Genomic DNA, 15,301 nt, shown 5'->3' with positions numbered 1-15,301 from the left:
GCATATTAGTTTAACACTCGGGAAGGTGAGCAAGTATTTTACATTTCGAGCATACGCTCTTCATCAGAAAAGAGCACGATGAAATAAACAGTGAAGGAATAAAAAAAAACTTTTGGAGCTGACGGTCACTCATGTATACACACACACACACACACACACACATATATATAAATATATATATATATATATATATATATATATATATATATATATATTGATATATATATATATTGATATATACATATATACATATTGATATGGCGTACGACTTCTCGTTGTCACTGTTATATCTGAACTGTTGTAATATCAAACGTTCCTGATGTTTTCTTATGACTCTCCAACTGTATATCCTCAACAAGTAGGTTAAACTTGGATAACTCTTTGTGCGTGTTTATTGTTAACAGCTTGGAACACTATATATATGTGTGTTGTATGGGGAATCTGTACACCCCTCTGATTGGCTAAGTGAACTATACTAGTTAATATAAATAAGTATGCGCAGAACAGCCTGAAAAGCTGTCATATACGCCATTTTGGAGGAATCAATAATATTAATATGCTAACATCTTTTTGTACGTACGTGCGTACATGGGGTGTGTGTCACACTCACTTCAAAGGAATACGTGAATGGCAAAGCGATAGAGAGGGGGACAGAGGGACAGTAAGAGAGAAATAGAGAGAGGGTGAGAGAGAGTGAAAGTTACAGTGAATGGTGATGGCATACGTTTTGTTTTTTTAAATGAGAGAGGAGATATGTATATATATATATATATATATATATATATATATATATATATCATAAGGTTTTTAAACTTTTAAATTTTCATATTCAAAAGAGACAGAGACTTCAAATTCGATATATCGATTTATTCACCACTCTATGTTAACATTTCTGTGCCAAACTTATCCAGTGACTGGTCCATTGGATTTAGACGTTTGGCACTTCTTCAGGAGTGGTTACCTTTCGAACAAAACACGAAAAAACACATACTTAACTATTATTAGGTCTTTAGGATCTCGACACGTATGTCATGGCACTCCGTCGTTTACGACGACGAGGGTTCCAGTCGATCCGATCAACGGAACAGCCCACTCGTGAAATTCACGTGCAAGTGTCTGAGCACTCCACAGACACGTGTACCCTTAACGTAGTTCTCGGGGATATTCAGCATGACACAGAGTGTGACAAGGTTGGCCCTTTGAAATACAGGTACAACAGAAACAGGAAGACAGAGTGAGAGAAAGTTGTGGTGAAAGAATACACCAGAGTTGGTCGCCACCCCTGCCGGAGCCTCGTGGAGCTTTAGGTATTTTCACTCAATAAATACAACGGCCAGTCTGGAAATCGAACCCGCGATCCTACGATCGCGAGTCCGCTGCCCTAGCCACTGGGCCATTACACCTCCACACATGTATGTATATATATATATGTGTGTGTGTGTGTGTATATATATATATATATATATATATATATGTATGTATATATATATATATATATATATGTATGCATGTATGCATGTGCGTCTTTCGGTATGTATGTCCACCACAATCACGTGATCACTGCTGTTGATGTTTTTACGCCCCCGTTTCCTTAGCGGAAGGAAGGAACGATACAAGTAGGTGTCTTAAAAAAAAATACCTTTGGAGTAGATTAGCTCCAAGCGGTGCCCCAGCATGACCGCAAACCTATGACTGAAACATGTAAAACACAAGAAACGATCTGTAATAAAATATTACAGTGTAAAGGTTATCAACTCCTTCCGGAGTTGATAAATATGTTTGTAACATATTTTACAGTGAAACCGAAAATTGAAATCAAAAACACAAGTAAAGAATACCAATTAATTGCCGGTTGTTCAGCACCTCTTACAAAGATTGAATGTTTTCAAGGAAAGGTAAGTGAAGTGAATATTGTTCTTTTTTGCTTTTTCCTATCCCTCAGGCAGATATTTTTTTCAAAACATTTGAAATTTTAAGATTAAGTGAAAATTTCACAATTCGAAAAAGTATTCTTTTCTACTCTAGACACAAGGTCCGAAATTTTTGGGGAGGAGACCAGTCGATGAGATCGACCCCAGCACGCAACTAGTACTTAATTTATCGACCCTGAAAGGATGAAGGGCAAAGGCAACTGCGGCGGAATTTGAATTCAGAAGCTCAAGACAGACAAATTACCAATTTCTTTATTGCCCGCCCACCGGAGGCTAAACACAGAAATGGACAGAACAACTGATGGGATCAGTAATGCGGTATGATTTTACATAAAATGTGACTTTTAAAAGTCAAGTGAAAATTAAAAATACAGGGACAATACAAATGAAGCGATGCTCAGGCCACGCTCCGACCACACAAACCCCGATCTATCGCTGGTACATTCTTTTTTGTTCTTATTTTTTCCGACTATTCACATGGTTCCTTGCATGCACAACACTCGTGCAACATGCTTCCATCTCTTTTGGAACGTACACTCCGACAGACATCTTCTCTCCAGCCACACTTTCCTTTTCAAATGAAAAGTAAAAAATGAACGTAAATTGTGGCCAGAGATAAAGTTGCCTGTCTTAATTCCTTTTATCCTAGACTTCCATACTGCCTCTTTCGCTATTGCTACAACCATTAGAAAACAATCATACTTTCGTTTGTTAAAACTCGCGGGGGGTCAATTTTATAATTGACTCAGACGACAGCTGTACACTTCCTTCACCGGACGACAGGCGTTGAACATAAGCCCACATTTCAGATATCTCCGGACACTGAACAATAGCGTGAGGGACGGTTTCCCTGTCTCCCCCGCATCTTGGACAAGTCGGCGACTGACGCTTACCGTGTCTTGCGAGCTTATCCCAAACGGGCAAGGCACCTCTGTATCATTGCTAGGTTAAGGACTTTTGGAAATTGTCCAACGTTCTCAACCCGAATGTACGGTGAAACAGGCTGTCCATTTGAATAAACCCGAGACCTAGAGTCGCCCCCAGGCCATCGTCGCATTCAGACTCTACCAACCCGTTATATAAAATCCATGTGGGACCCCAACCGCTGGCGTTGCCCGAGCGCCGGAATACCAAGAGGGCCTTAGGGCACTCTTTATACCATTCACTTGACCTCGGTCTACGAGAACACCAGGCGTCCTGTTCGCAAAAACTTTTTAACTCGGGGATTATTTGTGTGGCCAGCGGAGACACACCCGTTCACTATCAAAGAGAATCCAGAGGTGCCTCAATCTCAACGCATGCCTACGCATCATTAACCAAGGCATCCCTAAACCTCCCTTTAACGGCTTCTGATAACAGATAGAGCGTTTCACTAGTGGCGACTTGTCCTTCCACAAAAAGCGAAAGAGCTGTCTCTCAACCTGATCAACCATGAATCCGGACAGGGCACGACGGTCAGGCGGTAGGTAATGACCGATGCGTTAAACACATTGGCCACCTCCGCCATCCCTTTCAGGGATAGCCACCGCCAAGACCAGGTCCTGACCATTTCAGTCCCGTGCTCTATACCTCCGTCCAGTTCTTCTCTATCTGGAGTCCTGGTCCAAACCAAACTCCCAGCAACTTAACCGGTCGCTTCGACTAGCGCCCAACAACGCTGTCTGAAGGCATCGACTTGCCAACCCAGGTGCCGAGCTGCAAGCCGACCGACTTTTCCCGGTTAATCTATGCTCCTGTCACCTCCTCGTAAGCCTCAATAGTCTTACCCACTTCACATAGGCGTGCTACTGAGGTTATGCTGATAGTGTTATCATTGGCGTAAGCCGTAACAAACTCCTGTAGACCTGGTTCTCTCGGGATGCCACTGAACCTGCGCAGTAGGGGCTTGAAAGCCACCACATACAAAAGCGGTGAGAGCGGACATCCTTGACGAACCGAGCGTCTGGTGCAGAACGACTTCAAAAGGAAACTGTTCACCCGAACTATCGAGTCAATGTTGTGGTACAAAGCGTTAAACCATCTGATGAAGCCCAGGCCCAAGCCGAACCGCGCAAGCACAGTCGCCAGGTATCGATAGTCGACCCTATCAAAAGCTTTAGACTGGTCCAGATGTACCAATGCCCCACCTTTGCCAGAGTTATCACCAACCCTTTCTATGGTATAGCGAATAAGATGGAGATTATAGTCTGTACCTTCCCGACTATACCATTCGCGACACGCGCCAACCTTTTTGCTAAAACCTTGGCCAAAACCTTCACTTCCGCGTTAAACAGAGTGATGGGCCTGAAAATATCTAAAACGTCCCTCTTGTCCGGGTCCTTTCTGACCAACGTCACTACTCTCCAGCGCACAGATCTGGGGATAAACACATTCTTTTGCCAGTTCGCATAAACGTCAGCCAGTAGATGCCCGAACAAGTCTGGCATACATTTATACAGCTCGTACGGAAAACCATCAAGTCCCGGCGACCTACCAGCTTTACATTCGCCAAAAGCTTCCATCACCTCCACAGACGTGAGTGGTCCTTAGTATGACTCCGCAGCCGATCCCGAGAGACACGGCAGCACGGAAAGAAAGTTCTCGAGGTCTCTCCCACCATCAGGACCGCCGTTACACCTGAACAGCTGGGCGAACTACTCCCAAAAGAATTCACACATTTTCTCGGGTTCGTTTACCAAGACACTATTTTGATTGGTCAAAGACCGTATCATGGAACTATTTCCTTGCCGAGCTTCCACCACTCGGGCCCATCCAGCAGCCTTGATTCCTTCACTTCCCATCGCACGTAACTTAGCTCTGGCAATACTTCCCATGTGTTGGGAATAGACTCATATTTGATGGTTCTTTTTAAGGCATACCATTTGTTATTAATGATGGCACCTGTTAATGCCCGCTGTATCAACATCTCTCTATCCGCCTTCTGCATTCCTAAATCGCTAAAAGGGACGTATTGAGTTTCCAGCAGCCAGATCCCTGACTATGTAACTTATTTACCGTCAGTTTACAGGTAACCATCTTGTGGTCACTGTAGCTGACTAGAAAAAACTGTGGATACTCGGCTATTGACTTATCAGTTTCTCTAACTAAAATCTTATCTAGATATGTTCTGGAAGTCCCGTCACTATTTGACCACGTCCAGTGTGGAGTGTTCGGGTGTTCCAACCTATATGGATCTGTTAGCTGAAAGTGACTTAGCAGATCCCGTAAGCCTGGGTACATTTTCTGTTCGTGTTCGAGCCAACACAATCTGAGTGTGCGTCACATATTGTGTTAAAGTCTCCTAACAATACTAGCGAATGCGACGTGGCCAGGAACTTGCCAAGGTCACGAAAATATTCACTTTCCGGGCCCATAATATTGGGTGCATAAATAGTAACTAGCCTGATTATCTTGCCACAACTGAATGTCAGGTCGAGAATGACCAGCCTGCCTTCTGGATCAGAAAAAAAACCAACATTTTCTCGGCTACCCAGTTTCTTTTTTGTAGGACCAACACCTCCCGCCCGACTCGGGAAAACGTATTTCTCATAGTCGTTCAGGAGGGGGAGCAGATCTCCTAGCCCCTTCACCCGGGTTTCCGTTGCAACAATCACATCCAATTTTCTTGACCTGATGTCATTTAGGAAGCGTCCTTGCTTCCAGCTAGACATCAGGCCACGAACATTTTACACAACCAATGTGAATAGACATGACTTATCTGTTAATCAGGGCTGCCCTGTGGAGAGGGACCCTCCACCTTTTCTTGATATGGGGTCGGAGGTGGCAGGTCTTGGAAAATAGATTGGTTAAAATTCAGTCTCATTACTGACACAGACTTTCTATAAGAATTTAATAAAATATTATGAGTTATTTTGTCCATTTCATATAGTTCATAATTTTTGTATTTGTCCGACAGTTCTGCTATCCTGGTGGCTAATTTTTTTGTTTTTATCTCTCATTATATCCTCATTTTTACTATGTAGTTCTACAATCCCTCTGTCTGCTACTTCTTTACTTGTAATTTTTGGTTGGACAAATTTTGCTGTTTTTTTGGTCGTGGTTCTACATGTTTTGGTTGGTTTACATTTTCCATTTTTCTTTTACTAGTAACTTTCTTTTCTGTTTCTTTTTCTTCCTCCTCATCTTCGGATTCCTCCTCGCCTTCCTTACAATATTTTTTATATGGCCTAGCTGGCCACACTGAAAACATCGGGGTTTACGCCCCTCGACAAAAACGTTCAGGAACTCCTCCCCAACTTCTATTTTTTCTGGAAGCTGTTCCAATATAGCCTGTTCTGTTTGATTGAACAGGCGGGCCGTGTGGCCGGTCCAATTTGCCTTTTCTGAAACGGTAGTCTGAAGTATTTTTATCTCATCTACTATTTCTGATAAGACTGCCGCCATCAACCACATAGGGTCGACTTTTGGATGTCTTCATACCCATGTATATTGCTATTAAAATTACGTCTTGTTTCCAAGGATTTCACCGAGTGCAATTGTGCTGTTTCAATGATTTTTAGGTGTACCTCGATGGTACCGAACTTTTTCCTTCTGGCTTGATATATGATATCCTGCCAGATGGGCTTTAAACATTTCTTTACCTTCTCCTCGCTTACTCGCTCGATTTTTCTTTGTTTTTGCCAGTATGTCTTGAATATAATAGTTTTTTTCTTCTCTGTCAGTAAAAACTCTTCTGGGGGTTGAACCTTGACAACGCCGTCTTGAATTATAATCATTAACAAATCACTTTTATTCGTCGAAAGTTGGCGAATTCTACTTCCAGCTGCAGACGCCAAAAATTCTTTTCTGTTTACCTCCGTTTCAATGCTTTTCAATTCGATGTTCCTCCTTGCAACGGGAGTTCTCGACAATGGTGGGAAATCGTTTTCAGACGAATCTGTGACATCTCTCAATAATATTTTTTCAACATTTTTGGTCTCTACATCTATCGAATCTTCATCAGATGAATACAGACTTTTTGGTATCTTGCCAGCAATGAATGTTTCCCCCCACAGGGGAAAACACAATAGTTTTTGAACAAAAACTATTATATAAATTTAAACAGGTACAGCAAATAAAACAGGCAACAACACGGTAACAGCCAAAAGAAACTACACTTACTATATAGACGAAATTCGGTAATAATACCAACACTTCAAAATCACAGAGACGAAATACCAATTTCTGTATTGCCCACGAGGGGGCTAAACATAGAATGGTACAAAACAACTGATTGGGATCAATAATGCGAATGGCTTACATAAAATACGACTTTAAAATTTTATAAAATATAAAAAATCGAATGATATTAACATTACGTCAGACAACACAAATGAAGCGATGATCAGGCCACGCTCCGACCACACAAGCCCCGATCTATCGCTGGCACGTTTTTTTTTTCTTTTTTTCCGTCTATTCACACGGTTCCTTGCACGCACAATACTCGTGCAACATGCTTCCATCTCTTTTGGAACGTACACTCCGACAGACATCTCCTCTCCAGCCACACTTTCCTTTTCAAATGAAAAGTAAAAAATGAACGTAAATTGTGGCCAAAGATAAAGTTGCCTGTCTTAATTCCTTTTATCCTCGTCTTCCATACTGCCTCTTTCGCTATTGCTACAACCGTAAGAAAATAATTCTTACCTTCGTTTGTTAAAACTCCCGGTGGGTCAATTTTTATAATTGACTCAGTCGACAGCTGTACACTTCCTTCGCCGGACAACAGGTGTTCAGCATAAGTCCACATTTCAGATATCTCCGGACACTGAACAATAGCGTGAGGGACGGTTTCCCTGTCTCCCCAGCATCTTGGACAAGTCGGCGACTGACGCTTACCGTGTCTTGCGAGCTTATCCCAAACGGGCAAGGCACCTCTGTAGCATTGCCAGGTTAAGAACTTTTGTAAGTTGTCTAACGTTCTCAACCCGAATGTACGGTGAAACAGGCTGTCCATTTGAATAAACCCGAGACCTAGAGTCGCCTCCAGGCCATCGTCGCATTCAGACTCTACCAACCCACTATATAAAATCCATGCGGAACCCCAACCGCTGGCGTTGCCCGAGCGCCGGAATAACAAAAGGGCCTTACGACACTCTTTATGACATTCACTCGAACTCGGTCTACGAGAACACCAGGTGCCTGTTCGCAAAAACTTTTGAACTCGGGGAACATTTGTCTGGCCAGCGGAGACCACACCCGTTCACTATCAAGGAGAATCCGGAGGTGCCTCAATCACAACGCATTCCTGCGCATCATTAACCAAGGCATCCCTAAACCTCCCTTTAAAGGCTTTTGACAGCAGACAGAGCGTTTCACAAGTGGCGACCTGCCCTTCCATAAAAGGCGAAAGAGCTGTCTCTCCAGCCTGATCAACCACGAATCCGGACAGGGCACGACGGTCAGGCGGTAGGTAATGACCGATGCGATAAACACATTGGCCACCTCCGCCCTCCATTTCAGGAAAAGCCACCGCCAAGACCAGGTCTTGACTACTGCAGCCACCCTGCTCAATAGCTCCATCCAGTTCTTCTCTATCTGGAGGCCTGTTCCAAACCAAACTCCCAGCAGCTTAAACGGTCCCTTCGTCCAGCGCCCAACAGCGCTGTCTGAAGGCATCGACTTGCCAATCCAGGTGCCGAGTTGCAAGCCGACCGACGTTTCCCGGTTAACCTTTGCTCCTGCTACCTCCTCGTAAGCCGCAACAGTCTTACCCACTTCACGTAGGCGTGCTACTGAGGTTACGCTGATAGTGATATCATCCGCGTAAGCCGTAACAAACTCCTGTAGACCTGGTTCTCTCGGAATGCCACTCAACCTTCACAGAAGCGGCTCGAGAGCTCCCACATAGAAAATCGGTGAGAGAGGACATCCTTGACGAACCGAGCGTCTGATGCAGAACAGCTTCGAAAGGAAACCGTTCACCCGAACTATCGAGTCAATGTTGTGGTACAAAGCAATAAACCACTTGAGGAAGACAAGGCCCAAGCCGAACCGCGCAAGCACAGTCGCCAGGTATCGATGGTCAACCCTATCAAAAGCTTTAGACTGGTCCAAATGTACCAGTGCCCCACCTTTGCCAGAGTTATTACCAACCTACTCTATGGTATAGCGAATAAGATGGAGGGTATCCTGAATGGTTCTGCCTGGGATTGCACATGTCTGTGCCTCCCCGACTATACCATCCGCGACACGCGCCAACCTTTCCGCTTAGACCTTGGCCAAAATCTTCACTTCTGTGTTGAACAAAATGATTGGCCTGAAATTCTCTATTACGTCCCCCTTGTCCGGGTCCTTTCTGACTAACGTCACTACTCTCCGGCGCACAGGTCTGGGGATAAACCCAGTAGATGCCCGAACAAATCTGGCATACATTTACACAGCTCATACGGAAGACCATCAAGTTCCGGCGACCTACCCTCTTTACAGTCGGCCAAAGCCTCCATCACCTCCCCAGGCGTGATTGGCCCTGCGCAAGACTCCGCAGCCAACCCCGAGAGACACGGCAGACCGGCAAGAATGTCCTCGAGGGCTCACCCACCATCAGGACCGCCATCACCCCCGAACAGCTGGGCGAACTAATTCCGAAAGGTCTCACACATTTTCTCGGGTTCTTTTATCAAGACGCCATTATGATTCGTCAACGACCGTAATGTGGAACTATTTCCTTGCCGAGCTTCCACCATTCGGGCCCATCCAGTGGCCTTGATTCCTTCACTTCCCATCGCACGTAACTTAGCTCTGGCAATACTTCCCATGTGTTGGGCTTCAAGATGCTGGTTTAACTCCAGTCTTTTCACCTTCATTTGGTCCGCATTACCAGTCCTCCAGGCTTCTAATTCCTTAACTAAACCATCTCCTATTCTACGTCCCTTCTTAGCTAAACTTATGCTAAACCTAATAGACTCATATTTGATGGCTCTTTTTAGGGCATACCACCATTTGTTATTAATGATGGTACCTGACAATGCCCTTTGTATTAACATCTTGATCCGCTTTCTGCATTCTTCAATCGCCAAGAAGGGACGTTTTGAGTTTCCAGTAGCCAGATCCCTGGCTATGTAACTTATCTATTGTCAGTTTACAGGTAACCATCTTGTGATCACTGTAGCTGACTAGAAAAAACTGTGGACACTTAGCTATAGACTTATCTGTTTCTCTAATTAAAATTCTATCTCGATATGTTCTGGAAGATCCGTCACTATTTGACCACGTCCACTGTGGAGTGTTCGGGTGTTCCAACCTATATGGATCTGTTAGCTGAAAGTGACTTAGCAGATCCCGTAAGCCTGGGTACATTTTCTGTTCGTGTTCGAGCCAACACAATCTGAGTGTGCGTCACATATGGTGTTAAAGTCTCCTAACAATACTAGCGAATGCGACGTGGCCAGGAACTTGCCTAGGTCACGAAAACATTCACTTTGCGGGCCCATAATATTGGGTGCATAAATAGTAACTAGCCTGATTATCTTGCCACAACTGAATTTCAGGTCGAGAATGACCAGCCTGCCTTGTAGGTCAGAAAAAAAAAACTTTTTCTCGGTTACCCGTTTCTTTTTAGTAGGACCAACACCCCACCCCACCTCCCACCCGACTCGGAGAAACGTATTTCTCGTAGCCGTTCAGGAGGGGAGACAGATCTTTTGGCCCCTTTACTCGGGTTTCCGTTGCAACAATCACATCCAATTTTCTTGACCTGATGTCATTTAGGAAGCGTCCTTGCTTCCAGCTAGACAACAGGCCACGAACATTTATACAACCAATGTGAACAGACATGTCTTACCTGTTAATCAGGGCTTGTCCGGTGGAGAGGGACCCTCCACCTTTTCTTGATACAGGGTCGGAGGTGGCAGGTCTTGGAAATAGGTTTGTCTCATTACAGAATTATCAAGTGGAGGTGGGGTCTCCACCTTTTCTTTTTCTCGCGGGATCGAGGCTGGTAGTTCATTAGATATAGACTTATTGAAGTCCAGTCTCATAGATGATACTGTCTTACGGTATTTGTTTTGTAAAAGTCTATGAGTTTTATTTGAGACTTCATACACGTCATAATTGTTGTATTTTTCCGAAAGGTTATCTATTTTGTTTTTTGCAGTCTTAATTAATTGAATGTCTCTCATTAGTTCAGTATCTTTACTGTATACGGCTATTATGCCTTTCTTCTCTTTTTCTCTTCTTGCAGTCTTTTTTAGTCGTTGTTCTGTAGTAGTCGCCGCTCTCGGTTGAGTTGCTGATTGTATTTTTCTTTTATTTGTTGTTTTTTCTCGTCTTTTTCTTCTTCTTCCTCTTTTTCTTCTTTCTCCTCTTCCTCGTCTTCCTCATTTTCCTTGCAGTTCCTTCGAATGTTGCCAATTAGGCAACATTCGAAAGTTCTCCTCCCCTATCTGAATTGTCTCGGGAATTGCTTCAATTATTTTTGGGTCAGCCTGGATAAGGAGACTAACTGTTTGGCCAGTCCAGTTTGCGTTTTCGGTAACGGCAGCCTGGAGGAGGGTAATTTTTTCTTCCTCTTTGATTAGGACTGCCTCCACCACGCACATAGGATCCACTTCCGGTGGGACCCTTGTTATTTTAATTCTGGACGTTCTCATCACAGGGATGAAATACCGCTAAGCATTTCGCCTGGAGTGCAAAAAATATTATTTTCTACTCTAGGCACAAGGTCCGAAATTTGGGGGGAGGAAACCAGTCGATTAGATCGAATTAAGTACGCAACTGGTACTTAATTTATCGACCCCGAAATGATGAAGGTAAAGTCGACCTCGGCGGAATTTGAACGCAGTACGTAAAGACAGACAAAATACTGATGTTTTCGCCGGGTGTGCTAATGCTTCTGCCAGCACGCCGCCTTACTTTTAGAAAAATATCCTTTTTTATAAGAGATGAGGAATTATGTACATTATTTACATTTAAAGATTATTTGTCCTCATCTTGTTTGTTGTTAACACAACGTTTCGGCTGATATACTCTTCAACCTTCATCATGGGGAAATTTCGGACTTCGGTTCTCATTCTAAAGGTATTTTTCGATGATATTATTATTATTATTATTATTATTCAGGTCACTACCTGGAATCGAACTCGGAATCTTGTGATTAGTACCCCGCGCTGTTAACCACTACGCCATATGCCCGTGGGCAATTATGGAGTAAATTGTAGGCCTTATAAATCTAATATTTTCCTATCCTTCCTTATTACCGGTTCCCATATGCTACTCATATCTGCACTCGGTCTGCTTAGGAGGTTGTTGTGCTCTAGCATATGTGCTGCTTCTTTTAGTTCTCGTATTTTCCAGTGGTGTTCTCTGTCTATTAGTTTAACTTCATCCCACGGGGGAGGTGGTCCCCATTTTCCATACATGATCAGTTATACCCGATTTATAAATATCACCCCGTGTCACAGCTTTGCGATGGTCCTCTTCCCTTATTTTGAGGGGGCGACATGTTTCGCCTTTGTATAACCTACCACAGCTGCATGGGATGGAGTACACGCAGTCTTTGGTCATATTCTCTTCTACTTATATTCTTTGCTCGCTACTTATATTCTTTGCTCGTTTCCTGGACGTATTGAAACACGCACCAAGTATGGATTTAGGACATCCATATACTGCAAGCCGACCTTCACTGGACGATACCTCAACTTCAATTCCCACCATCCATACAGTGTAAAGTGGGGGATTGCTTAGTGCCTAAAACATTGAGCAAAGAATATAATTACCGATCGTGATACACACTACGAAGAAATGATCAAGCTAAGTAACGATCTATTAAGTAACAACTACCCCAAAAACATACTATCCACTCCAATTATGAAGAAAAAAAAGGATGTGACACAGAAATTATTTTAAATCTGACAAAAGTTCTGGCGAATTCCTGGAGCATAAAAAAAATCCGTAAATGCCTAACACAAAGCACAAAGTACATAAACTAAACAGAATCCAATTGAACAACTTTGTCTCACAGAAAAAACTGTCACCAAAACTGGTGGGGTACATTTATCTCTGCTTATAAAGGTTTGCCAAAGTCTAGCCAATTTCTTAGAGTTTCACAGTTTTGGCTATTAACACCTAGCTTCTCCCATTTTGACAATGGACTTCATCCTAACCTTATAGTGCAGCATGAAATACTGTTTACCTGTTTAACTTAACATTATAATTTATAATTTCCTAACAATATAGATAAGATATAAGTACATGTTTAGCCCCTTGTGGGCAATAAAGAAATAAGATATAAGTACATGTAAGGATAAGTAATTTAGGAAGGTAATATATGATGCATATTAAATACATGAAATAGAGAGAAAGGTTACATACTAAAAGTTCTGTCTTACACGGAATAGAAATGATATAGAAAAGACTTAAAGGCTTCGAAGAAAAGAATTATAAATCCAGGAGATGTTTCTGAGGCTGGAGGCTGGGGCTCGGTTGTCCAAAATAATGGTTGTAGATGGATTATATCGTTGGGCGAGACGAATCTCCGTCTTCAGGGAAGAGATCTTACATTTGATGTTTTGACAGAAAGAAGTACAATATATTGACCTGCCTAACTTGTTTATCCTCACATTTACTTATCTACCCGCTCAAGTTTAAACCCCTCTATACGGAGAATATTTGATTCTTATGAATGAATTACACACGCGCGCACGCACACACACACACACACACACACACACACACACACACACACACACACACACACACACACACATATATATATACAGGTTGCGATGGATAAAGTTCCGCAATTTTGCATTTTTAATTTCTCACGTGCACCTAAATTGTTTCTGTTTTTGTTGGCTACACAGTACAGTAGGGTATGTTAGGCACCTTTTGTGAGAAAAACAGCACCATGACGCAATTCACTCTGCTAGAATTTTGGAGACGACTTGCTGTACCGCTTGGCATTCGCGCTGGAAGCTCCAATATGGACATTTCTGAGTGTTTGGGTATCAATCTAAGTACAGTGCAGAGGTTTCAGAAAGAGTTAGTTGAGTTTGATGATAATTACGAAGGTACGGCACTTCGGAAACCTCACTCTGATCGTTCGAATAAGAAAAGAACTCCTGAATATTTTGGTAACATCCAGGCTATGATTGACAACGATCCCTCCAAGTAAATCAAGTCCATCGCTAGGGAAATGGAAGTGTTTGAGCTTCTTATCAGGCAGGTAGTGCATGAAGACATTCGGTATTCCTAATACAAGATGAGAAAGGGCCAAGTTTTATGCCAAGTCATAAACCACAAGAGGAAGGACGACGCTACAAAACCTTTGAACAAACTCAACCATCTCCTCCTACCGAACATTCTTTGGTTTTTCTCAGACGAGAAAAACATTCTGCCAATATCAGATCGTGAACGCATACAACCGTTTTCGGTTATCATAAAGGATCTGCTTTTCATCATAAGTGACTATTTGATCAATAAAAGGATCATTGGTGTTTCTCAGAAAGAGCATCGAACACACTTCAAAACGCCGAACTTATGATTTTCATTGAGCTCATGAGATACCCATTTACCGAACTTTTTGACCTCACCAAACTTCTGCAGATTGCTTGAGACCGTAGCAATACCGACACCAAGTGCCTGAGACATTTCTCTGACACTTTGACGTGGGTTGTGTTCAACAATCGCCTTTAATTGTTTATTGTCAAGACTACATGACCTTCCTCTACCTTCTTCATCTTGAAAGCTCTCATCACAACTATGGAATTTCTAAAACCACCTTCGTACCTTACGATTACTTGTGAATCCCTTTCCCCATGCTCTGTTGATATTGGCAGCAGTTTGGGAGGCTTTGTGCCCAAGCTTGAACTCATGCAAGAAAAGAAAGCGAAAGTCCTTTTTTTGTCATGTTCATAATTAAGGGCGCCTAGAATGTTTTCAAGAATGTTTTCTGTCTGAAATAAGTGCGAAATCATTAAAGAGCATACATCAATTATCAAGTATGTCGAAATTCACCTCGAATATAATTAAAATACTATAATAAAATTGCGTTTCAAAGCAGAACGCTTAGAGCAGCCATTATTTTTAGAACAACCTAATAGAATGGGATGAAGTTACACACAAAAGATTTTAGAGGCTGTTGATAAAACATTGAAATAGATTAAAAGCAATAATTTACCTTTCGTAGTGTAACTGTGATTACTAGCTCATGATTTTAGTCAAATACTTCCAGTAGTACCAAGACGTACAAGAGCTGATGAAACAGATACATCAATCAAAGCTTCCCATTTATAGTTATTATTCCGCAAATTGTTAAGAATTAATATTAGAGTCCATATACTGAGAAATAATGACTTATAGGATTTATAGGACTGCACGGGTGCTTTTACAATAACACCACATTTGTGATTTTACGTAGTACTGCGACAAGTGCTTTACAGTGCTTATTAATT

The 15,301-nt window shown here is 42.5% G+C and overlaps 1 protein-coding gene across 7 annotated transcripts in view; it reads left to right on the top strand.

The window, feature by feature from the left end:
• Positions 1-15,301, top strand: part of LOC149130143 (uncharacterized) — a 70,174-nt gene that overhangs the window by 42,059 nt on the left and 12,814 nt on the right. For all 7 annotated transcript variants that reach the window (XM_089346547.1, XM_089346548.1, XM_089346546.1 and 4 more), the window contains one exon: positions 1,798-1,895. In XM_089346547.1, the coding sequence (XP_089202673.1) occupies positions 1,798-1,895 (98 nt within the window). The remainder of the gene's footprint in view (positions 1-1,797; positions 1,896-15,301) is intronic.

This window comes from Octopus bimaculoides, chromosome 30 (assembly GCF_046866305.1).
Source record: "Octopus bimaculoides isolate indiv1 chromosome 30, ASM4686630v1, whole genome shotgun sequence".
NCBI lineage: Eukaryota > Metazoa > Mollusca > Cephalopoda > Octopoda > Octopodidae > Octopus > Octopus bimaculoides.
This window is presented reverse-complemented; position numbering and strand designations above follow the sequence as displayed.